The 25,316-nt window shown below is 40.5% G+C and overlaps 1 protein-coding gene across 1 annotated transcript in view; it reads right to left on the bottom strand.

Moving 5' to 3' along the window:
• Positions 1-25,316, bottom strand: part of rngtt (RNA guanylyltransferase and 5'-phosphatase) — a 104,933-nt gene that overhangs the window by 40,582 nt on the left and 39,035 nt on the right. The window contains exon 11 of the mRNA XM_030109501.1: positions 23,125-23,289. Coding sequence (XP_029965361.1) covers positions 23,125-23,289 — 165 coding nt within the window. The remainder of the gene's footprint in view (positions 1-23,124; positions 23,290-25,316) is intronic.

Genomic DNA, 25,316 nt, shown 5'->3' with positions numbered 1-25,316 from the left:
TGATGTTTATGTTGTGCCCACTGAGAAAGATTACCAGTCTGGAGCAACAACATTTCAATACTACGCTGCCATGAAGACATGCCCTCTACTGCTACTGCTGGGAAAAGGAAGAAATCAATATAAAAAAAGAAAGTATCAAATGCATTGTTGTAATATACACTGTTAACTGGCCAACCGAATATAAGACTGCGCTGGATAAGATTTAATGCGAGCATTTCAGAGGTGCATAGAGACGTCTGAACAGCCACTATAATCAAACTCAGAAGACTGAGAACAATATCACAAAAACTTGGGAGTGCACAAAACTGGATAAAGGGACATGCAAAATGTTTTCAACATTTTTTTAATGTAAACTACAAAAGCAGAACAATTAAGAGGTTTTCTGAATAGAGGTTTTTGTAAAGAGGCGTGGCTCTCTGTCCAGGTCAGCAGGTTGAACAATAAACAATGAACTTCCCATTTTCAATATGACCCAGTCTCACTAATGTGTTTCTGGATGTAAACAAATACTGCTTACATTGAGCTGCTCTCATGTCGGTGAACATCTACAAAAACAAAAGAGGAAAACTGCTGCATGGTAAACCCTCGCCTGGTTGTTTTGGCAGCAGCCACACACTTGAGCAGGCGCAATGACATTAAGTGACATTACAGGAACAGTGGCTGCATTCAGAGTGCATCCCTACTGGAAGACGCAGTCAACCGCACCAAACTTCCGACAATTGCTCAGCTTGGCCAAGAGAACAATTTCTGGAACCGCTGTCCAAACTAGGCCTGCTTCCTCTGCTTTTATAAGCAATTTAACTGTACCACTCAAAAGCAAAACAGGGTCTCAGAATAATGAATACTTCATTGCTGTTGATATGTCTATGCAATTAGAAATCAGTGGAAAGTAAAGAAGACACTGCTATTCGTCAAGAGTATGAATCAGTAAACTGATACAAACCCCAAACATGAACATTACAGCACAACCACCGCTGTTTTTGGTTTAATCCTTGAGAAAAATAACATATGATGTAGTGAATTTTGAGTGATACCAAAAATCGCAACATGAAGGTTACAAAATCATAAATTATTCATTTAAAGAAAGATATTTTAGTCACAGTCTGGGTGGAGGATGAGTCACAGGGGCTTTGCAAATATGCAGTTACACAACTCTTTATGTTGAAAACTTGATGACTGATCTTTTTGATATTCTGTATATTCACTGAAAGGCTCGATACGTTCAGGAGACCGGGAAATGACCCTGATCAATACGATAGAGGGAATGCATTAGCGAGCCGAAGTGCATATCAGGTATCATACCCACACCATTAACATGGACAAAAGCAGAAACTAATGCAGGAAGGTACTAAAAGGTGGAACAATAATATTGGCCAAAGTGCCTTTTTTCAATAACATATTCAAAGCAGTCTCCTGTCACAACGCACCACTGAATGAAATATTAAAATTTTAATTAACAATGCTTGCAAACCCACACACACTTACTGTCCGACTCAGACCTTTCAATAAGTGGCGTCGATACTGGAAAAGAGCCTATTGACGAGGAGATTGTGAAGTGTTCGGCTCATATGAGGAGTATCGACGATTGTCACATCCAAGACGAGCCGAGACACATTAATTGTGCCGGAGATGACAAATTGTCATCGTGCGTCTCAGCTCTGCTCGGAGACAAACCAAATCACAACCTCGATCACAAATACAAGAAAGCGGAGAATGTGACATAACTTGATTTGTGCTAAATGCAGTACTTGTGGACTGCACACACACAGACACAAAAAAACACTGGATTGTTACAAGATAGAGAAAGTGAGAGTGATCCTGCTGTGAAAGAAGCCTCTGACTCAAGTATTTTGCGGCTATTTTGCAGTTCTGCTCTAGATGCTCAGTGGTCGATGATGACAAGTTTCTTGCAGAAAATTCTCTTTGAAGTGATCAGATTCAGCTTTGAGGTTCATCGGATCATATTTTGTGCAAAGGAATACATGTAGTAAACCCACACTCCAAATGAATGGGCTATAATATCAATATTAACAAATTTAGGTAAAATACAACACAGATCTGGGGGATGTCTTGCACATTTCCATCATTCCTTATCCCAAAGGAGCTACATGCATTTATGCTGCAAAGTCATTTTGACATCTGCTACAGCACTAATTAGAAGCAGAGACTGCAGTGTTTTAAATAAAGTTTATATGCTTTGAGGGGTTGTTGGCAGAAATAAATATTATACATGCCATGTCCAGAAGGTCTTACAAAATTGTAAGTGCTTTTCATGATCTTTTCTTCTCAAAAAGCCAATTAAGAAAAAAAATCATACCAGTGATTTACTTTAATTAGCTGCAGTCTAATCATCATTTAGTAAGATCTGAAAAATATCACCTACGAGAATATTGTAGCCTGTCGAAGCGAAGACTTATGATATGGTTATGAACAGATAAATACAACTACGGATGCTTAACTCACACAATTTTTTTCAACTAGTTCATTGATTAATGTAAAGGACATTCCTGGGAAATCCAACAAAGAGGAGTAGACTAACTCAAAAAAAAAAAAAAAAAAGGGAAGCATTCACAGAAACATCAACATTTAGCACTGTGTGCTTAGGTGCAACACATCCCATCAACTACCTGGCAGCCTTTGGCTTCAGAAAGGTTAACTGGAAGCATGTCTCGATGAGTTATGTTATGTTCATCGGCTCAGGGTAAACGCTGCCAGGCGAACAGCGCCAGCGGTAGCAAGCAGCCATCATTCCATGCAGGTACAGATCCAAATTCTTGAGATAAATATGGATGTATATTCCACCGGTGGACTGCTTATATAACCACTTTTTCATCTCTGACAGCTCCTTTTAAACTTGCCCGGTTCACACATCTGCTGTGCCTTTATTGCCAACTTATCATCGAAATGATAAAGGCTTGAACTTCAACTTGTTAAACTCTGCTAATAAGCTGTGATTATGCACAGATAAGCTGCAATCTGTTACACCACCAACTATCTGAAATGCACTTTTAAATGCTGTTTTATTACTGGCGGAACTTTACACCGCGGTTGAGGCTTCTCTCTCTCTGGTCTTGATCATAAACATGAATCATTCATATCGTGTTTAAAACTGTTGACGGCGCCGGTTTTCCAGCTCGAGTGGACACTTCACAGTGAAATACTCTGCGTTTGTTATACCGCTGGATGATTTCACGCTTTCCCCAAAATTGCTCTGTTGCTAAACATGACTATTTTTAAGACGCAGTGAAGTCGGTAAGTGGAGTCATTAGACCCCAGAGGAGTGTGGCATACATTTTAGAAAGCGGCTCCCTCCCTGCTGTATCTGCAAAGAAAGCAGAGCAACATCGGTGCTCCGCGGAATGATGAATCAGTCACAGCAGATCACACAAAGCTTGACAACCATGCTGACATGGAGAAGGCAGATAGCCAGACTAAAAAGAACTGATGCCTTTATGAGGGAACGGTGTGTAGGCGGCAAGATCTGGGAGTTCCATTTCAGTTCTCTTGCCATCTTAGCACACCCACCCACCCACCACCTTCGGCGAGCACAGTGAACCTTGGATGGAGAAGACGAGCAGAAAGACTTCCACTCACACATCCTCCTACAGCAAGGAAGTTCCTTGGAGTGATAATGCAGGGAGGGGGGGCAGCGGCCCTGCTTTTATGGTAAACCTCTTTAAAGGAGGGAAACACAAGGCTGAGGCTGGTACAGTAGCTCTGTGGGCGGAGGCGAACAGCGAAGCCCCATTAAAGGATCAAGCTTTCATTGCAGACTCCAGGGCAGATATGGGACAACGGAAGCGCTCAGGGAAACAAATGAACCGCTAACGTGCCAGGCAGCGTCTTTACCCAGGAGACAGCCATGTCGGAGTGATAGAAGTCAAGGCATTTTCTCCTCCAGTGTGTCATGTTTGGGCTCATTTCAGAAAAGACACGATGATGAATGATATCTGCTGTGCCGATTGCCTGACAACACTGAGGCTGTTTCAAATATGTCATTCATCCTCTCTCCTATTCAGATTGTAATCTCAATTTCGCATGGAAATGCCATTTTTCCCCATCAGCAAAGCCAACAGGAAAATATCACATTGCTTATTTTTCAAAACAAATCAGACTCAAATAGCATAAAGAACAGATGCAACTGCAATTAATGACAAACAAGCAAAAATATAAACTAATAAAAGTTCATTCATAAGATTCTAAAAAAATAAACATAAGTAATGAGTCTTGGCATTGTCTTTGACCTTAGATGTGTGCGGAGTTTTGCGGCTCTGGAGATGCAACTAATGATCATTAGCTGCAGTTACAAGGACTACATTTAAGTAAACAGAAATCTAATTAAAATCCACCAAATGAATATATCCATTTGGTTAAGATTTGGCCAATCACATTAAAACCATGATCGGATCCAAGAAGGCGGATCACTTTATCAGAAAAAAAAAAAAAAAAAGGTGATGACAAAAACACAGCTAGTGTCTCGACTTGTTTCATGAGCCTATTTATTCTACAAACATGAAAAGGCTGGAATTTTCTGGACTCGATTTCACCAACCTGCATTCACAAACCTTCCAAACTTGTAACAACAAAAATCCCAAAAACATTTCAAACAAGTCAACGTTACATTAAAAAAAAATCATTTTAAAACAAGCTACTGGTTTAGCAATGGTCTCAGCTTCGTTTGCTCACTACACAGGCTGTTTTACCTGCAGGCAGCCATTGAGCAAACACTGCTTGTTAATACTACAAACAATAACCATTGTGCACATAATGTTTTCAATATCAAATCATGTCCCACTGCCTGCAGGGTCTTTTTAATCGATACACATTCATTTGTAGAGATGAGACTTGTGACTGGATATGATGTAATGGTCCTGTTGATCTGATAACCTGGTATAGGAGGCGCAAACAATTCAAGAATACGACCATCTTAATACGCAGCTCATACTTTTTGGGTTTATTATTTAGCATTAAATTTTCATTTATACGGCCATGCCAAACCTGAACTGAGCTGCAGGCCCTATTTTAGAGTGGGACATTAAAGGAAGTACAAAACGTGGGAAATCAATGCAAATTTGGGTTTTCAAACATAGGTGTAATAAATAATTTATACATTTTCTTTTATCAAAGTGAAATCAAGCTGCCTTGTCTAGTTAGCATCACCAAATGGCTGCTTTGCATTTTGATTTCCAGATTATGTTGAGTATTCTCCCACAAAGTCCCCAGATGGCTAATTTATAGCTTTGAACTTGAACTTGACTTTGAATGTCCATTTTGTAGCGTGCTGGACCATAATAGATTGCATGGGCTCAATAACAGTTGCTCACGTGGAATGCAAAACAATGCAGAAAGCAAATTGTTTCAATGAATGGGGCCACGTCTAAGGTTAAACTGAAGGTAAAGAGGTTTGAATCTTTATTCATCAATGTAAATATCCCTGAGACATATTATCGCAAAAGCTGTGAGATGAATATGCTTCACTGCAAATACATAAATGTGCCAGATTGACTCTGCTCAGGCAAAAGAAAAATGTTTGGTATTAATATTGAAACGTCATTAAAACCAGTGATTTCATTCCAGAAAGATAATGAGCTCTGTCACTATTACGTTGTTAATGTGGAGAAATGTATCCTGAACATGCTTTTAAAACTACGAGCATTCCTCCACTTTAGCAGCATTAAAGAGACGTGGAAGCATGATCATTTTATCAACATTAGTAAAGCCACGGCTCATTTTCTCTGCAGTATCATCATCTCCTCTGCAGCACACCTGGGATGACGGTACACACTTTCCTCTCAGTGAGCCTTTGTACTCTCACTAAGGAAACCGAGGTGCAGTGTCTGATTCAAAGGTAGAAAGGATGGATTGATATTCTGGTCAGACCACTGGGCTGTTGCTGGAGGCTCCTTTCAACCCTAATGCGAATGGGCTTCTGAATCCTGTATGTGGATAACTATGAAATGAAAAACTCTCATCAGAGTGCACAGACGGGGCTGCTAAGCCACTGGCAGGTGTGGAGTCAAACTGGGTTACGCAGTCTGGAGCATTTCAACGTCTTCAAAGTATTGAGTTTTGATGGATATTGAACCTTTCTTTTATGAACACGGCCGAGATGAAATTTCACACCATCATTTGGAGTGACAGGGAGAAGATGAACGGAGACATTAACATTTGAAGGATTAAATCAGTATGGGGCGACATGAGACTGGGGCAGGCCAAGATGATGAGAAGTTCACAGCATGAAATTGAATTCTGTTTTACAGTGAACCTGTGGTGAAGTGAATCCCATTAGCAAGAAAAATATATCAACGCTGAACGAAAACCGAGAATTCAGGAAGTAAAGTATAATTAGGATTTGAGGAAAGAGCTCCCTCGATACTGTGTTGCATAAGAATTTAAATAGCATTGTAGTGATTGGGTTTTATTGTAAAAAGTCAAATTAACTTGAAATTCAATCACGAATCAAAATCATGCACTTCTATTGGTCCAAAAACAGGACAAGCTTTTCTGCCTGAAAACAGCAGTGAAATAATGGGTTGGCCATCCACTTGGGGTCTAACATGTAGTTCCAACTAATATGCTGAGTTCTGCACAACAAGCGGCCTCAGAGCTTCAGAAAACAGAGGAAGAGGCTGGTGTAGGATGCGATATGCCAAAAGCTGATGAGCCAGTCAAACGCCAGGTGCACACAGTGAACTGTGAATTAGTGATTTTACCGAGAGGACAACGCGTCAGCTAAAAGCGCATCTTGTGCTGGCCTGTTAAAAGGCTGTTAAATGGTAAATAAATGCTTTGAAAGGCAGTGAGGATAATGCACTGTGGAAGTGGAGCAGGCAGAAAGGCAGCACAAGAGGGGCCATAGATGGTGCAATTTAAGAGACCTGCATTATTAAGCTGAAAAATTTATGGACGATATTTAACAGTGTATGCAAATAGAAAACGTCCCATTTAAGCCCATGTGTCTTTGTATGCCTCTGTATCTCATTATCACTAGTTAAACACATTACCAACAACAGGCTCATCATATATCTAGGCCAATATGGTAATGCGAGTCAAAAACAAAGAAAAGAAGCTGCAAGTGAAAACCAGAAATAGAACTGTTTGAAGAGCACCGACGGCACTCAGGGCAACGGAGAGCAAACCGGATTAAGTTATCACGGTGGAGAGCTGGGACTTCAGCCAGTCCACGTCTGTGCTGGAGCGCCGCCGCTGCAAGTTCGACACGTCGGAGCGCCGTCTCCAGGAGACGACAGATAAAAGGGCTACCACAAACACACGGCGGTGCTGCGCGCAGCCCACACACTCAGACACACTCAGCCACATTCAGATGGAGACGGCAGACAGAGCCGGTATGAAGAGGCACCGGCCAGGAGGCAGCCCTTCATCGGGCTCCAGCTGCCAGTAGGAGAGGAGACGGCGGCTGTCCTGAGCATCAATGCTGGGCCAGGGTGAGATGTCTGACAGGTAAGAGGCCTGGATGTGTGTCTGAACACAGGAGGAGCTCACTTATCAAGATCAGTCAATATTTAGCTGTGGCTGAGTGAAAACTTTCCCCTTAGCATTACAATAGAGCACAGCACTGGCACACTGGAGAGAAAACAGAGCAAGGCCAGAATGCAACTATGGAATTTATGCGTTAGACAGTGAGATTTTAAAATAATTTACTCAAAAAGCCACTAATGCAATGGTCTCTAACTAGATTAAATTCATAAATGAGCATTTATAATTAAAAGAAACGGAGAACATAACCTGGATAGATGAGTACTTGCTGTGACAGTGTCAATGCTTTCTAGCTGTAGTTTCACAATTCTACTACTAGATGTGTGCAGGTATAGTCAGAGATGTGCTGATATTTACACACAATCCCAAGTACGGGTGCAAGATGATAAATGTCCTACTTTACACAGAAGTGTTTGGAAGCACTTACTACACACACATCTGTGTGTGCACACCGGTGAATATTCAGATCCAAGGGTCAGAGTTGGAGATCTCCTAACCCCCAGTGGTGTAAACAGAAAGGCGCAACTTCTGAGTCTGCTCAAAGTGTCTCTTCCTGTTAAATGATGCTCAATATTTTCTTTCCACTGTTATACTTGCTCATGTGCAACTGATGTGCTGTGATTGATCTCCTTCTCTGTCGTCTATTCTGTGAAAAGCCACTGCAGAGTTCATGTTGTTGGGATAACATGGAAAAAAAAAAGTGAATTGAAAATGATGTATTAATATGAATACCAGAAAAACGTCCACTTTTGAATAAAGCATGATATGTCAACAGAGATTATGAAAACAGTGAGTTGAAGTTTGAACAGCGCTGCTAAAGCCTGCAGCGCTACCTTTGAAAGTCGGAGCACAATATGTATTTAACAGTTGCTTTGGCTCACTGTGAACAAACTGATGCGGCCTGAAAACAAACTAAATGACCAGAAACAGTCTTATGTTCCATGAATGAAGAGAGGAAACACTGGAAAAGATTTGTTTTGAACTTAGGTATCATAACTGAAACGTCTCCTCTGAAACAATAAGCACTAAGCTTCAGCAAAGGTCAGTTTTCATTCAGTCGAGATCGTATATTTAACCAGGCGCTTACCAAATCACCGACAGTGGAGCTTTGGAGGAGCTTTTAGTAATGCGTTCAGGTAGTTAAAGTCAATCCTATTTAAACAAAAGGACACAGAAAATGTAAGCTGGCTTGAAGTCACTACTTTTCCACAATGGTTCCAAATAAATAAAATCAGGTAGGGGTGTGGAATTTACATGTTCTCCCTGTGTGAGCATTTTGTTTTTTCCTCCCGTCACTAAAGTTTCCTCCCAAAGTCTAAAAACATGCATTTGTGGTTGACCCAAAATTGCCGCTATGTTTGAAAATGAGTTATTTTGAGTTTGGACTGCAGTTTTTATATTAAACATTTATATCAGCTTGAGAGTTCGGCCTTTCAAGGATGATATTTTTTCCACTTCAAGTTAATCCAACGTTGTTCTACTAAATGGCTAATCCTCTAGCATACGAAAAGGTAAAAAAAAAATAAATAAATAAAAAAAAAATACAATTTTCTAAAGAGAGTTTCATGAGTTTTGCTGAGGGAAAAAAACACAGCAAGCAGGTGAACGCTAAAGCTTCTTAACTCACAGAAACAGAGAGAAAAACATATTGCACAAATACACAGTGTGATGTTTACCAGTCCCCGGGGTGTCACCGCAGCTGATGGTATGTCTCCGATAATGTCACCTCTCAGCTTACAGCCGGCCAACAGCTGCCATGGGAAATGCACAGTTTCTGCTTCAGGCCTACATGCCATTTCTAAGCTTATTGAAAACACAGCAGCCACCAACAATGGCTACATTCATATACAATCTATTTCCTTGGACAAAAAGAACTAAGAACCTTGATTTTTCACGGTAAACAAAAATCATTAAAGAATTGGAAAATAGATATATGAGATATACTGTGCTGGTTATCTGATGGAGACATCTTGTAGAGAGCTGAAGATGTCATGAGGATGGATGAGGTGGATGAGAGGCATGGTGAAGAACAGCATGTGGAGGGAACCTCTAAAGAGACACCTGTTGTCCTCAGGCTGCATGATAAAATGACGAAACGTCATTGCAAAAAAAAAAAAAGCGAGTCGACAACAATAATATGGTCATTTCACAGTCAAAAATCTGACAGATGCTTATTAGTCAACACCGCTGACCAACAGCTGATTGACACGAGTGGCTAACACCTGGCAAGCTAGTTCGCGATCTCCTTCCCACGGTGGGAAAAAAAGATTAAAACACAGTGCGTCCAGTCAGAACAAGACAGATGATGAACATAGCATCAGCAGACGCAGCGTAAAATTGCACAGAGTCAAAACAAAATGAACAATGTTTCAGAAGGGGTGGGGGGGGGGGGACATTTTTACAGGGGGGCTGAAGACTCTGCCCGCTGCCGGTGGTCAGCGGCACGGACGATACGCGTCGCAGTGCACGCCAGTTTTTCACTGCAAGGTTAACTTGTGCTGAAGTGAGTGTGTCAAGGTGAGGAGGGCAGCAGAGCGTGCAGTGGACGGAAAGAAAACTGTGAAAAATGAGTGAAAGCGGTGATGGAGAACTCCTGTTGTCAAAAACAAAATTATTTTTGCTCATTTTTAATTTTATTTGACAGTATTTAAAGGTCTTGGGGCCTTGGTTTGGACTTGTTTGTTCACTTTTTGTTTTGGGTTGTAGCACCTATAACTAGAAACCTTTTTTTTTCATTTTCACAGCGTTGTACTTCACACCATACAGTATAGTAATATTACAGTATAATCTACTAGATATTTTATGTTAATAAACTGTCCTAATTTCATGAATCTTTTGGTTTCTTCAGATGACAGACATTATCAGGATACTTTTCAAACTGTAATCATTACTGAATTATATATCAAGGTAAATATTAATATTGATCAATAACGGGGAAATTATCACACTATTCTTTCCCATGCCATGCAGTCCAACGTTTTCCTGTCCCACAAGACACTTGTTTCTCTCTGCGAGTGCAACAACTCTGAGCCTAGAGGGTACGGCTGGAGAAGGAAGGCCAAACTAATAAAACGATCCGCTGAGCTCGATAACACCACCTATTCAGCTGAGCCGCGTCTCTCCGGTGAATCTGACCTTTACTGTATCAGACTGCATCAGTCGTTGCATAATGTCTTGGAGGGTTGGAAGGAAACTAAAAAATCTCAAAGCAACTGAGGTAAACAAAGATTATTCATCGAGTCCGAGTTGCGTGTTCTTCCAAGCAGCACAAGCCCTTATACAACAGTTAACATGTTTCCCCTCTGTGAGTGGGTGCCGCAGCAGCAGGGGAACGAGACGATGAATGTTTTCAGTGCGGCTTGAAGGAAAGCGTGTATTTCTGAGGCCAGAGGTGCAAGCTGATGAATTCCGTTCTCGCAGTAACTAGAAGGGACTTGCAGCTGAGCTGTTAATTAGAAACAAACAAAATCAGTTTAAAAGGTCAGTAACACACATTTCACTCCACTAGTTAAGCCATTATTCAACTACAGGCTTGAAACAGCACTGTGGCGCCACAAAAACAACCCCAAGCCCTGTCTAGATGTTAATGAAACTGTATTTTTGTTTGTGCCGCACTAGTGCAATCACAGTGTGCTTATAGTTTATATTCACAAAAAGTTGAACAAAAAAAAAAAAGACAGAAGAAGAGGACTAAGACCTGGACTCTTGCTCCACCAGCGCTGACAGCGAAGGAGTCGACAGCTGACAGAGGCGCGAGGTCAGTGGGCAACGGGGAGCCGGCAGACTGACAAGCCTCGGCTAATGAGACACGCTGCTCGGGAGGTTTTTTTTTTTGTGCCTCACCAATATCAACCCACCTCTACCAGTCAGGAAACAAGAGAGAGACTTCTCGCCACTTTCAAGGCTTTCACCTGAACATTTACTTTGACCGGAGTAATTAAACAGACCTTCCTGCAGCTCGGCACAGCTGCTGTGTAACGCTCAAGGTTTCACTTTTTCAAATGGCTATTCAGTGTAGGTTGTGCCTTATTCAGAAACGTCTTCTCTGCTTGGTTGCTTGGATATGGCTTTATTGGAAAATAAATGTGTAGCAGTTTGTCGCCGGTCGGCTTCATGAATGCAGTCGATGCGGTGTAGCAGTGAGGTTTTCAACAGGTTGGCTTCAACACTGACAGACAACCCAATAAATTAACCCCACTGAGGGGTGCAGAATTACTGAGAGAATGCTTAATTAGCATGGGGAGCAGCTTGCTGGTATATACCTTCGAGAGTTGTTGGTGAGTCGTAGTCCGATCGACGAATGAATAGCTGACGGGGTAAAGGGTGACCCAGCTACATCACATAATCAAAACGTCGTTATAATGCAACCGCAACAGTCAATAGAAACAACCAAAGAGCAAGGCGATCACGTTGCGAATTGAGCAAAAGTCGTGCTGAGCTGACAAATAGCAGAAACAAGAAGCTTATGCTGATAAATAGATAAATCCTCCAAGGGGGAAACATCACCTCTCTAACATAATGACATTACAATTTGTGCACTTCAGTGGGGGGGGGGGGAGTAGTGCATTTTCTGCTATTTGAAAAAATCTACAAGACAGGTCAGCTTCAATGTGAAAACTGAGAATGTAAATGAACTGTAATGTCAAGTTTTTACATTGTAGTTTGCCTTGATTTGGAGCTAGAATGCATTATAGTACATCTGTTCTGTCCCACTGAAGTTTGGACAGGAAAAGGCTAACCCCAACAAAATTATATAAAAGAACATACAATCTAACAAATAAAAGAAAGAAACTACGAGATTTTAGAATACAGCCTCTCTCAGGAGAACTCCGAGTAGCTCAATTATTCAAATGCAGTCTTTGGCCAATGCGTCTAAAACAGTATTTATAATGGAGCCGAGAATTATTCAAGAGTACGGCCAGCAGACGGGAAAGGTTTGAACTTTCTGCATCTTTCCTGATCTGAGGTCAAGTCAATTAATGAAGTGGTGCTTAAAACAGACAAAGGAAGAAAAAAAAGAAGAAGAAGAAGAAGAAGAAGGAGAAAATGGAATTTAAATCTTTGAGCACAGCAGGAATGTTGCCATCTGGGCAAGATGAACTAATGCTTATCTAACAAAGTGTGAGCCTTATCACACAACAATAACTGCTATTTTATAGTACACTGGCCCAAAAATGTGCCTCATTTCAGGATTTACGTTCCTCTGAGGGGGAAAAAAAAATCAATTACATTGTGTATTTCATGTTGAGTACATAAACTAAACTTTATTCCTATCTGCTGTGATTAAGTTTGGGCTCCACAAAAAGAAAGCAATCTTGGAAAATAGAGAACATAACTTTTCAGGTCTCTATCAAAATTCAATCACACTCGAAAAAAGTTATCTGAGGACGAGCTCTAGAGGAAACAAGACAGATTATTCTTTCACCAAACTTTTTCTCGCCCCTCCTGATCACTACCTGGACTCCTGGCAGGAGCTGCTTCACGTCCTGGGGAGAGGCGGAGATATCAAGCTTATAATAAGATCAATTATTCATTTCACTGAAGACAATATCAGATATTATGTGAAGGGCAAAGACAAATGTATTCCATCTAATTTCCATTTATTTCAACATTACCAAAGTGTGATGACTGTTCAATGACTGAGTTCTACCAATGTGTGGCTTTTCTGAACAGACTGTGACTCTTCAAGCCCACTGTACGGTAATTGAGTTGTACGTTTATGTGCAGTCATTGAAGTTAGATGAAAGTGTCTGTGAATATTTGGATAAATAGTATGCATTGGGGTGTCAAACTCCAGTCCTGGAGGGCCGCAGCCCTGCATGTTTTCCCATGTCTCCCTGCTTCAACACACCTGAATCCCATGAAGATTAATGGGCAAGTCCAGCAGAAAGCCTGATAACGAGCATCATTACAATCAGCTGTGTTGATGCAGGGTTGTTGTGGCCCTCCAGGAATGCAGTTTGACACATGCATTAGACAAAGAAATCAATGCAACGTACACCACAGGCTTGGCTAGTTTTTTAAGCTTGATGCTCTCCTGACAGGTGGGATTCAAACTGCTCTCTCACATTCGAGTAAAGAATTAAATTTTTATCTCTGTGTCTATCGAATTCTTCAGGCTGATTTGCTTAAATTATCAAAACTAGCAACCCAGACTGGAAATAAAAGTAATTTCTTATATTATTTGTCAAGTCATTTACTGAAAAGGTTTTGCTGTGTAGAACCCAAATCCAAACTGCACTCTACTGACTAGTGTTAGAAAACCGGAAATTATTGTGACTCAAAGGTTTTGGCATTTCCTTTCAAAAAAGCTAAATGAAAAATCCAGAAAAGCTCACATTGATTACCTGCTATTCAGATACTTGCATAATTATTGTGCTCGAACACGTGTGAGCACAGCCTGGTTTAATAAGGGAAAGACGCAGCAAAAAAGTTGAACAATATAAAAGATATGTTGCCTAAAACTGGGAAACTTATTTTGGCAATCCTCGAAGGAATACAAACTTCCTCCTCGTGAGATGATCTCATGAAGAAAATTACTACAACGTCTGACTCCAGCAGGCAAGAAAATGAGCAAAAATCCTGGTCTTGACTCGATTTGTAATTCCACAAAACACACACGCGCACACACTCCAATTTACCAGTATCCATTACCAGTGGAGAGAAATTTCATTTATGCGTTTCAAGAATGCTGTGCACATCTTTTCATGCTGCATCAACCACCAAGAAAATCATATTAAAATTATTGGACAAGTGTTACAACATGGAGAGAACAGACTAATTAACTTCCTGACTGACGGCCGAGATACTTGATGGAAGGCTTGTTTATCGCAAACAGGGAACATGCAGCGCATAATGTGGATGCCCAATCTGATACAGTGAATAAAGTATACACAAATCGAAATCGAAGCAATTGTCATGCGCAGGTTAGTGTTTGGAATTTAGTGAACAAAATGAAAATAAAAGAGTTAGGGATGGAAGGAACAAAAGCATGAAAACATTTCCAAACAAACATGCAACTGAATGTGTTGGTTTATGTCCTTCAATAGAAAACTGGCCAGCCACATTTCCCAAACTGTGATTAAATTGTTTATTACTTTGTGTTTTGGTAGTGTTGATGCCTCTCATATCCTCGGATTTAATTACAACTGCGTCGCGTGGAATACATGGTTTTGTGTTCGGCACCAGCCAAACTTTATGAGATAACAGCTGTTATATTGTGCAGCCTCACAGATTTCCCAACAATGCCATCTTTTCTCTTCTTTTGCAATCAAGTATTGTACAAATGCGTGCACTGTGTACAAACCAGACACTTTTTGTTTTAAGAAATCCACCTCAGAAAGGGAAAATAATCTAGATGGCCAAATTAAATACACAACAAATCATGTTAGAGGAAATTTGCACCACTCAGAGTCTTGATATTTCTGAGACTTTCAATACAAATGTCCTTTTTTAGTCAGTCAAATCCATTCCTAGCACAGAAGAGGGAGGGAGGGAGGGAGGGAGGGAGGGAGGGAAACCCCCCCCCCCCCCCCAAAGCATTATCTGCATTGTCCCAGTGTCCAAATTCTGCATTAGAAAAAGAAGTCTTTGTAACATAATTGGACAAGTGGAGGAAGCAAACAGAATAAATGGTCCAAATTGGCGAGGAAATGGCGGCATGAATGTGTGAGTGTCCAAGATGAGAAACAGCAGCAATGCTCCGGACAAAAGCCATCATACAACTGCGGCCTGCAACAGAGATATCGCTAAAAAGGGATTTCTGCATGTTGTGTGGAGAAGTGGCGGGCTGTGCTGCAATGAATTAATGAGACAGATTCCAGTTTCCTTCTTTAAATGTCCCATACAACAGAGATATGACTGTACAGGGAGCAGATGGGGACTGAACAACACAATAGGGCAGTCAGAGAGCAGACACAGCCTCAGTGACTTCATTTCAAGAGCATTTCCATCCCCGTGAACCCCAAAGCTCGTCAGAGTGAACCCTCATAGAGGCTCTTAGAAACGTGGACAGCACAGGGTTAGATCAGGGGTAAGTGAAATAATGAAATGATTCACCCAAAGAATTTCACACAGGACAAAAACTGAGAATGAGTGTTGGCATGAAGGCGAGAATGCGGCCCAAAAAAAAAAAAAAAAGAAAAAGGAAAAAAAAAAAAAAAAAAAAAATCAAGAAATGCCTGAAACTTTAACCCCTCTTTAGGCTTTGATCATCCGTTTAAAATGTAGCTCCAAGATCTGCGACTGATCTGGGTCCAAGCAGAACATCAAATTAATTGTCTGCTGACCTCCCACGGACCTGATCGGAGGGCACAAGGGCTGAAGAGCTGCTCACAGGAGAAAAGCGCTGCTGTTTTCAGACTGAACAGTCAAATATCCCCAGACAAGATATATTATTCATCATATTAAAGCTGCAAACAAACAGTCCCAAAGAAATACACTGAATAAGAGTCTCAGTGTGTTCTTACTATTGTTGAGCATATTAACTTTAACATCCTTCACAGCCTGAACGCCTATAGTGTAATAAATTCACCTCAAAGTGCTTCTGCTTTTATTCCTTTATTGGGTAAGTGAATATATTTGGTAACTTGAGTATCACTATGTGTTTCCCCTTGAACTACCAAAAGTGAAGTGATGGCAATAAGAGAATATCCAATTATAATAATTAAGCTTCTTTAAATCATTTTAATTTGCACAATAACCTCATTTATACTATATACCAATTAACAATCTCCAGCTGATATCTACTTGGAATTAACAGCACAACAACTTCATTTCTTTAACAATTGAAAATAAAATTCAGTCAGTGAAGGGTTATAGCAACTCAAGGAGCTGTAATCCATGAAATTTGGGGAAATGTCTTCTCATCATCTCTCAGAACAATGTCCAGTCTCAACAGTGTGCTGTAAGCCTGAGATCAAGGCTGAGCTCCACCATTCCCAGTGTGTTCAAGTCAAAAGATCATCCCTGAGCTCCTCCCTCAGGCCTGACTTCACAATGTGTTTCTACTCAACACTGAGCTTTCCAGGAGAGGCTGCTCATGCTCTGGGTCCATCACTGGAGACCAATTTACCCACGAAGAACAGTTCCCCTGGAAAAACTGCTTCCAGGGATGGAACTGGGACGCCACCGCACCGACCTCCAAAACGCTTCTGAACATACAATATGCAGGAAATGTAGGCCACCTGTTTTAACATGTCTTCATGTGGGAAGCGGGAATGGCCTCAAACTGGGTCACATCTGGGCTTCCGGTATGACGTGGGCGGAGTAGTAGACGCGCGTCTGGCTCGCTCCCACAACCGCTCTTTCATTTCCATTTAAAACCTCGTTACTTTAACGGATAAGTGCTGGCATTAGTAAATCGTTAGTGCTTACTGCAGATCCATTTGAAAATGCCTAAGGGAAAACCGTCGGAAAAAAACTTGGATTCCGTGTCTTCACCTCCCGCTAACATAACCATGGCGGACATTAGCTCACTGCTAAACGAACACAGAGAGGCGTTGTCGGCGGAGTTCAAGTTATCGTTTGAATCCCTGGCAACATCGCTGGACAGCATTCACAGCATGGTTAAGGATCACGGGCAACGCATCACCACCCTGGAAACCAGTGCTGCTGAGACCGATGCACGTATCAGAGAACTCGAGGACGCTTGTGCAGCCTTGAAAAAAGACAACGAAACATCCAAAGCTAAATTAGCGGACTTGGAGGGACGCAGCAGACGTCTGAACCTCCGGATTATTGGTCTACCTGAATCAATTGAGGGCCCGCGTCCATCCGAGTTCTTCTCTCAGCTTCTCGTCGATGTCCTTGGCAAGGACATACTTCCCTCTCCTCCTGAACTGGATCGAGCGCATCGGTCCCTCGCACCAAAACCCGCAGCAGGGGAGAGACCACGACCTGTCATCCTGCGTTTCCACCGCTTCAAAGTGAAAGACCTGGTGATACGCGAGGCCCGCAAGCGGAGCGACCTGGTGTACAAAGACCACAAGATCCGCTTCTATGAGGATTACTGCCCCGACGTGTTAAAACAGAGGTCAGAATATAAGAGCTGCATGTCTGAGCTGTACAAGCGCGGATACAAGCCTTCTCTCCTGTATCCTGCCAAACTTCACATCAAGCTGCCCAGCGGGGACATCAAGTGGCTCCGGTCGGCTACAGAAGCTGACAAGTTTGTGCAGGACTTGATCAAGAACTCGTAAGCACTCGTCTATGTTCTTTACTGTCTTTGCAGCATTTATATCTCTGTTTTATCTCTCCCTGTTTGCTGTGCTAAAACGTCCAAACCTGTTTATCTTTTATTTCAATAATGCGTCATTCGATTCTCTATCTTTCTCCACTTCAGTGCTTTTTGAAGCCTAAAATTAATTTTAATTAATTTAGTCTGAATGACTGTTGGCAAGTTGGAGATCATAAGAATTTTTTTTTCTTTTCTTCTTAAGTATGTATATCTATTAATAGATACAGCAGACGATTAGATTATTGACTCTCCTTTTTTTTTTTTTTTTTTCCTTTTAGTCTGTTTGATGTTTTTGTTTTTTTTTCTCTTTTCTTCTTCCTACCAAGTTTTATCTCTCTCCACTTTTTTTTTCTTTCTCTTTTTATGTTTGGTAGGTAACTGCAAAGGTTTGACGTCTTGAGATTAGTTTATTAACCTGAGTGATTCCGTTAATGCCAGATACTTAATTCTTCATAACTCATCTTAGTTAGTTTAAGAGGTTGATTTATGGCTCCTAATGGGGGTTTTTTTTTTTTTTTTTTTTTTCCTTTTTTTCATGGTAGTGGTGAAGGAGCAATAGGAGTAAGGAAGCAATAAGAGATGCTGATCAGTGTATCAGAGTGTCTACTACTGGGGTTCTTAGTAGTAGCTAAGGGGTTGATTTGGGGTGTATTGTTATTTTTGTGTTTTTTTGTGTTTCTTTTTTCTTTCTCTTTAAGTGCACTGTTTTGTTTTTTGTTTGCTTTGTTTTTTTTTTGTCTTTTTTTTCTATTCAGGTCATCTACTTTGTTACCCATGTGCTTTTTCATTTCCATTTTTACCATTTTGAACTCGGCAATATGCGTTCTGTGTTGCTCTTATACTATCAGTCACTATATAAGGGTTGCCAGCCGCTGGGGCAGGCACAGAATGGAGTACTCACTTAGTTCTCAAAGTATCTCTTCATGTTAAGCTCTAACCTTGATCTCAAAGTATTTCTTCATGTTAAGCTCTAACCTTACTACTGCACCTAGTGGTGCATTAAGATTCATTAGTTGGAATGTGAAAGGTTTAAATTCAACTGCTAAATGTTGTAACGTTATCAACCATCTAAAACATTTAAACACTAGAATCGCTTTCCTGCAGGAGACACATCTTAAACCCTCTGATCACTCAAAACTTCGTAGAGGGTGGGTGGGCCAGCTCTTCCACTCGTCATTTTCAAGTAAAGCTAGAGGGGCTGCAATTCTTATTCATAAGTCAGTACCCTTCTCTGTATCCCAAATTATTTCAGATCCCAATGGGCGCTTTATTATCGTAACTGGTAAAATTTGTGGCAATAACTTGACATTGGCAAATGTATATGGTCCAAACTGGGACAATGAAGATTTTTTCAAGAAGTTATTTATCTCTCTCCCTGATTTGAATTCTAGTCGGCTCATTTTGGGCGGGGACTTCAACTGCTGTTTAGATCCATCAATTGACCGATCATCTAATAGGCCCGCTACTCTGTCTAAATCTTCTAAAACTATCCAGCTGTTTATGGATCAATATGCAGTTTCTGATGTCTGGCGCTTTTTTAATCCTACTTCCAGACAGTTCTCTTTTTTTTCTCCTGTACACAGATCTTTCTCCCGTATAGATTTTTTCCTTATAGATAACACATTATTATCCTCTGTTAGATCATGCACCTATACTCCTATTGTAATTTCAGACCATGCAGCCGTAATCTTAGATATTTCTTTACCTGGCCGATCCTTATCTCGCTTACCTTGGCGTCTTAATCCACTCTTACTTAATGATCCGGATTTCATTAAAACAATTAACAGTCGCATTGATCTTTTTACCACTACTAATCTTAATTCAGATATCTCTGCATCAATAATTTGGGAAACATGCAAAGCCTTCCTACGTGGAGAAATAATTTCGTACTCTGCCTACCAGAGGAGGATTATCATTGAAAAAAGAGCTAGTCTCCTCAATGAACTGTCAGAATTGCAGATTAAATGTACAGAGTCGCGTGATGCAAATCTCATCAACGAATTGCTTATAAAAAGGTCTGAGTTTGATGTTTTGGCATCATGTGAAACATCAAAGCTACTGTTAAAATCCCGCTATAAATTTTATGAGTCTGGCGATAAGCCTAGTAAAGTACTTGCCCACCAAATCCGTCAATCTGCTTCATCCTCATACATCAGTCAAATAGATTCTACAGTGGGTACAACCTTAAATCCACAATGCATCAATGATGAGTTTAAAAACTTTTATGCTTCATTATATACATCTGAGAGTTCATCGGAGAAAATAGATTACATAAACTTTTTCACAGAACTGAATATTCCTACCATCGACTCTGTCACTTCTGCCCAATTAGATGAACCATTGACAGTCGAAGAAATCAAAAATGCCTTAAAAACAATGCAGAATGGTAAAAGCCCGGGTCCGGACGGTTTCCCTGTTGAATTTTTTCAGACATTCGCTGATAAACTGTCTCCACTTTTATTAGATATGTTTAATGAGTCACTACTTGCTGGTACACTCCCCCCAACAGTACGACAGGCCATTATTACTTTAATTTTAAAAAAGGACAAAGATCCTCTCCAATGCAGCAACTATCGCCCCATTTCTCTGCTCGGTGCAGATATAAAGTTATTAGCTAAGGTACTAGCAAAGCGCTTAGAGAAGGTCCTAACCAAAATAATTTCTACAGATCAAACAGGGTTTATTAAGGATAGACACTCTTTCAACAATATCAGAAGGCTTTTTGACATATTATATTCATCCTCATCTTCTAACATGCCTGAGATGGTTATCTCAATGGATGCCGAAAAGGCCTTTGACCGAGTTGAGTGGTCCTATTTATTCTATACATTGAAGAAGTTTGGGTTTGGTAACCACTTTATATCATGGATTAAGTTGTTATATTCATCTCCTCTTGCTTGTGTACGTACAAACAATGATTTTTCTAGCTACTTCCCCCTTAATCGTGGCACCCGGCAGGGTTGTCCTCTTTCTCCGCTTTTATTTGCAATTGCAATTGAACCTCTGGCGATAGCACTTAGAACCAGTCAAATATATGGGATTTCAAGAGGGGGTATTGAACATAGGCTGGCCCTGTATGCTGATGATCTTTTATTATTTATCTCTGACCCTGAGAATTCTATCCCCTTGCTGTTAGTTTTACTGAAGAGATTCGGAAAGATTTCAGGGTATAAATTAAATTTCCATAAAAGCGAACTTTTACCTGTTAATGATTTGGCTTTATCCTATCCCATTTCAAAACTACCATTTAAGGTGTCTCCAGAAAAAATTAAATACCTTGGTATCTGTGTTACAAAGAACTTCTCAGATATGTTTAAATGTAACTTTGCTCCTTTGCTGACTCAAGTCAATCAAGATCTCCAACGTTGGTCTCTTCTTCCTCTCTCTCTTGCTGGCAGGATAAACTGTGTCAAGATGAATGTTCTCCCCAAATTTCTATATCTCTTCCAGTGTATACCAGTTTTCATTCCAAAAACTTTCTTCCAATCACTAGATAGCCTGATTTCTCAGTTTATATGGAATAAACAAACCCCCAGAATTAAAAAGCATATTCTACAACAAAATAAAGATTCTGGAGGTTTAGCCCTGCCAAATTTCTTATTGTATTACTGGGCTACGAACATCCGAACATTATTATTCTGGGCTAATGGAAAGAACCGGCCCCCACCGTGGTTTCAGATTGAACGATCTTCGTGTGATTCATCATCCCTGTTGTCACTCTTGTGTCTTCCCCTCTCAGCTCAGCCAATAGCCTACACCAACAATATGGTAGTAAAAAACAGTCTCAAGATCTGGACCCAGGCTAGGCGTCACCTTGGACTTCAAGCATTGCCCCTCCTAACCCCCCTACATGCCAACCCCTTGTTTTCTCCTTCCGTTTTGGATCAATCTTTCGCATCCTGGGTGGACCATGGGATCGTCTCTATTAAGCATCTCTACATTAATGGAACCTTTGCCTCATTTGACCAGTTAGCTTGCACATTTAACCTACCAAGAACTGACTTTTTTAAATATCTGCAAGCCCGAAACTTTGTCCGTAGTAATTTTCCTGGTTTTCCTGCTGCCCCTACAAATACTCTGATTGACATTCTTTTTGATATTAATCCTGTTCACAAGGGTACAATTTCCAAGTTGTATAATACTCTCTTTGAATACAAACCTTCAGCTTATGATAAACTACGCTCTCAGTGGTCCGAAGATCTGAGTATAGAAATAAGCATTGAAGTCTGGCAATTAGCGCTGAAACGTGTTCATACTTCCTCCATTTGTGCCCGTCACAGAGTCTTACAATGCAAAGTAGTTCATAGAGCCCACTGGTCTAAAAGTAAACTAGCTCATATATATCCCGGTACTGATCCTAACTGTAATAGATGCCATACAGGACCAGCTAGTCTTGCACATATGTTTTGGACCTGCCCAGCTTTACTCCATTATTGGGAATCTATATTTGCTTCACTCTCAGCCATCACATCTGTTATAATTCTTCCCTCTCCACTGGTTGGACTGTTTGGGGTCTTACCTTTTGATCAGTTACTGCCCCCTCATTTTGCTGACTTCATAGCTTTTTTAACTTTGATTGCAAGACGTGCAATTTTGATGTGTTGGAAGAGCTCCCACCCGCCCTCCCACACCAAATGGATCAAGGATGTCTTAACCTTTCTGAAACTGGAAAAAATTAGATACTCCTTGCATCGTCCCACTTCAAACTTTAATAAAATTTGGCTACCATTTATAGAGCATGTTAGATCCCTTCAACTGGATACTGACCCTGTAGACTGAGCAACCCTCTATATCTCATTCAGACATAATCACGTATTGACCGAGTTTTACTATTTGTTTTGATAGCACGTGGAACACATGGAATGATATCTTTTTTTTTCTTTTTTTTTTTTTTTTTTTCTGTGTAATTTACTGTATATGTTTTATTTTTTTTTGTTTATTTTACTTCTTTTTTTCACCTTTTCTTTTTTTTATTATTACTATTTTTGTACTTTTTCTTTTATATATGTATGTATGTGTATATGTGTGTGCATGTGTATTGGCATATGTACATATGTGTGTATGTGTATGTATGTATGCGTGTATATGTGTGTATATGTATATATTTGTATTCTTTTTTTTTCTTTTCTTCTTCTTCTTTTTCTCTCTTTTTTGGGTTCTTGTATTTTTGTACCTTTCTTGGGACTGATGCATTACAATCTGCTCTCAGATTAGGCGCTGCGTAGTTGAAGCTCGCATCATGATCATGGTGTTTGTTTGTGTTTGTATGTGTTATTATTTGAAAATTTGTAAATAAATCATATATAAAAAAAAACTGGGTCACATCTGCCAAATAAATGTTGTGGAATATGGGCCGCGCTGGGGGAAAAGAACACTTTTGATTGCGTTACCTTGCGTGACGCGTGGATGTCGAAGAAAGGCTTGTTTCGGACGCTGAAGGGCTCCTTGGTTTTGTCGATCTGTCCGGTCTTCATCTTTTCCATCCGGGGAGAGATGATTTCTTTTTCTATGCACAGCAGCCGGATGTTGAAGTCACACTGGCCGACAGGCTGGCCCTGAAACACAAAGTGAAAATCATCCAATAACCTGAACGCACACTGGGAGAAGAAAATCTTCACACTTGCAAGGATCGAGGATTTTTTTCCTCCTTTCTTTTCCACATGAAGAAAAGGTGATAAAATATATCCACACAACAGATTTATCAATTAATAATTGCATTTAAAAAGCAGCATATCTAACCTGTGAGGTTAAGGACAGATGGATTTGTACACAAAGACTTAAAAAAAAGTTTTTGCAGCCTTTGTCTCATTTTCAATAAATCATTAATAATTGGTGCCTCAATATTTTTGTGTTCAATGCGTAAAAAGATGGGAAGCCAGAATACAAAAAACACCTTAGAACAAAATGTAGCATAATGCAGTCCTGTACAGTCTGTTATTACATCAACAATGCTGAAAGAAAGAACTAAATGATCACCTTAACATAGCAGGTATTGCACATGGACTCTTCACGCCTTCAACAGCAGTTGTATACGTTTGGACAACACAAAAGGAAATAATTTTCTAAATTTAAAAAAGCGAAAGCTCAAAGTGTTCTGTCGAAAGCACAAGTGCATTCAGCTAAAATTGCTGGCCAATTTAACATCTGACAGTCTGGGGGACAAAGTCTGGCACATGGCTTCACGGGTTTTATCGACCTTCCTAATTACTGATTGCTGTGTTTTCCATCAGAACTTTAAAGGAAGCAATGAGTACTATCCCCCATTCACATTAACAACTTGAGTGACTTGCAACGGGATGTGTACATACTCACATTGTAGTAGACACATGCATGAAGTGAGCACTTGCACATAAAGATCCTGCTGCAGGAATTTAGTAAACTCAAAGAACAGAGTCCAACAAACAGCTGGAAGGCCCCCCAAAAAAACCAAAACAACTGCATCAAGCAAGGCTTCAGCTCGTTAAAACGTCTTTTGCAAACCCCCTGTGTGTCACAGACAGTCCAATATGCACTTCAAGTGGCTCGCAGTGCTTCTAATCACTGTGTGCTCCTAGAAAAAAAACACATGGAAACGCTGCAGACGCCAGGCAAGATTTCACTTTGTGCAGCTGCTTTCTCTGCCTTCACGTGCCGCCAATATGCATCTGTACGTCTTGTTTAAAATCAAAACACACATGGCTGCACAGAAGGGAAAATGACCGCCTTAATCAGAAACTACCAAACAGAAAAAGAAAGGCAGCTCGGTTTGGGGAAAGGCATGCTTTCACAGCACTGGGTTACTGTGCTAGTTACTGCATGTTTCTGAATGAAAAATGAATCTATAGCACAGCAAACCCGTGCTATACACACCAGACTTCTCACAAGATCAATATAACTGATGTCAGTGCATAAATCTGTTCCTTCCAGCTTTATAACAGCTGAAGCTTGAGCAGGTTTACCTTGACCACCAGACCTTGACATCACTTCAGCTCCTGAGAATATAAGAGCAAAAACTGCACAGCGCAGGAGAACAGTTTCCACCCATCACTGACCAGACACAGTTGTTCTGCACAGATAAAATAAATAAATAAATAAATAAAACGCTGTCAATCAATGAGAGAGTGCAACAAAAGCCAAGCAAAGGTGCCGCAAAACTCATCTGCTGATGGTGCGGACCATGGTGCAACAATCTTAAATAAAGCTGGATTCCCTGCTCCTAATTACTAATCGCAAAGCCCAGGTGAATAATTACAACAGTCAGATCACAAATTGAACAAATATGACGGTATGACCACATTGAAATGTTCAATGGTGCAGAGGTGTTTGTGATGCAATAAGCCTGCAACAGCACCGTCGATTCGCAGTCGCCGCTGCATACGTCTCTGCCTCTCAACAACACAGTGACGACCCGGATTCATCACCGACATGAGCTCTAAAGGTCAAACAGATGGACAAAATGCATGCCAACAACCAAACATTCACAATTTCTCGCAAGTGATCAGAAGAAGAGAAACTGACAGCTAAACTGACATTTTTTCATTGCCAAAAAACAGACTAACACGATCAAAAATGATCCTGAATTTCCAAAATCACCTGCGTGTGA

This window comes from Salarias fasciatus, chromosome 15 (genome assembly GCF_902148845.1).
Source record: "Salarias fasciatus chromosome 15, fSalaFa1.1, whole genome shotgun sequence".
NCBI lineage: Eukaryota > Metazoa > Chordata > Actinopteri > Blenniiformes > Blenniidae > Salarias > Salarias fasciatus.
This window is presented reverse-complemented; position numbering and strand designations above follow the sequence as displayed.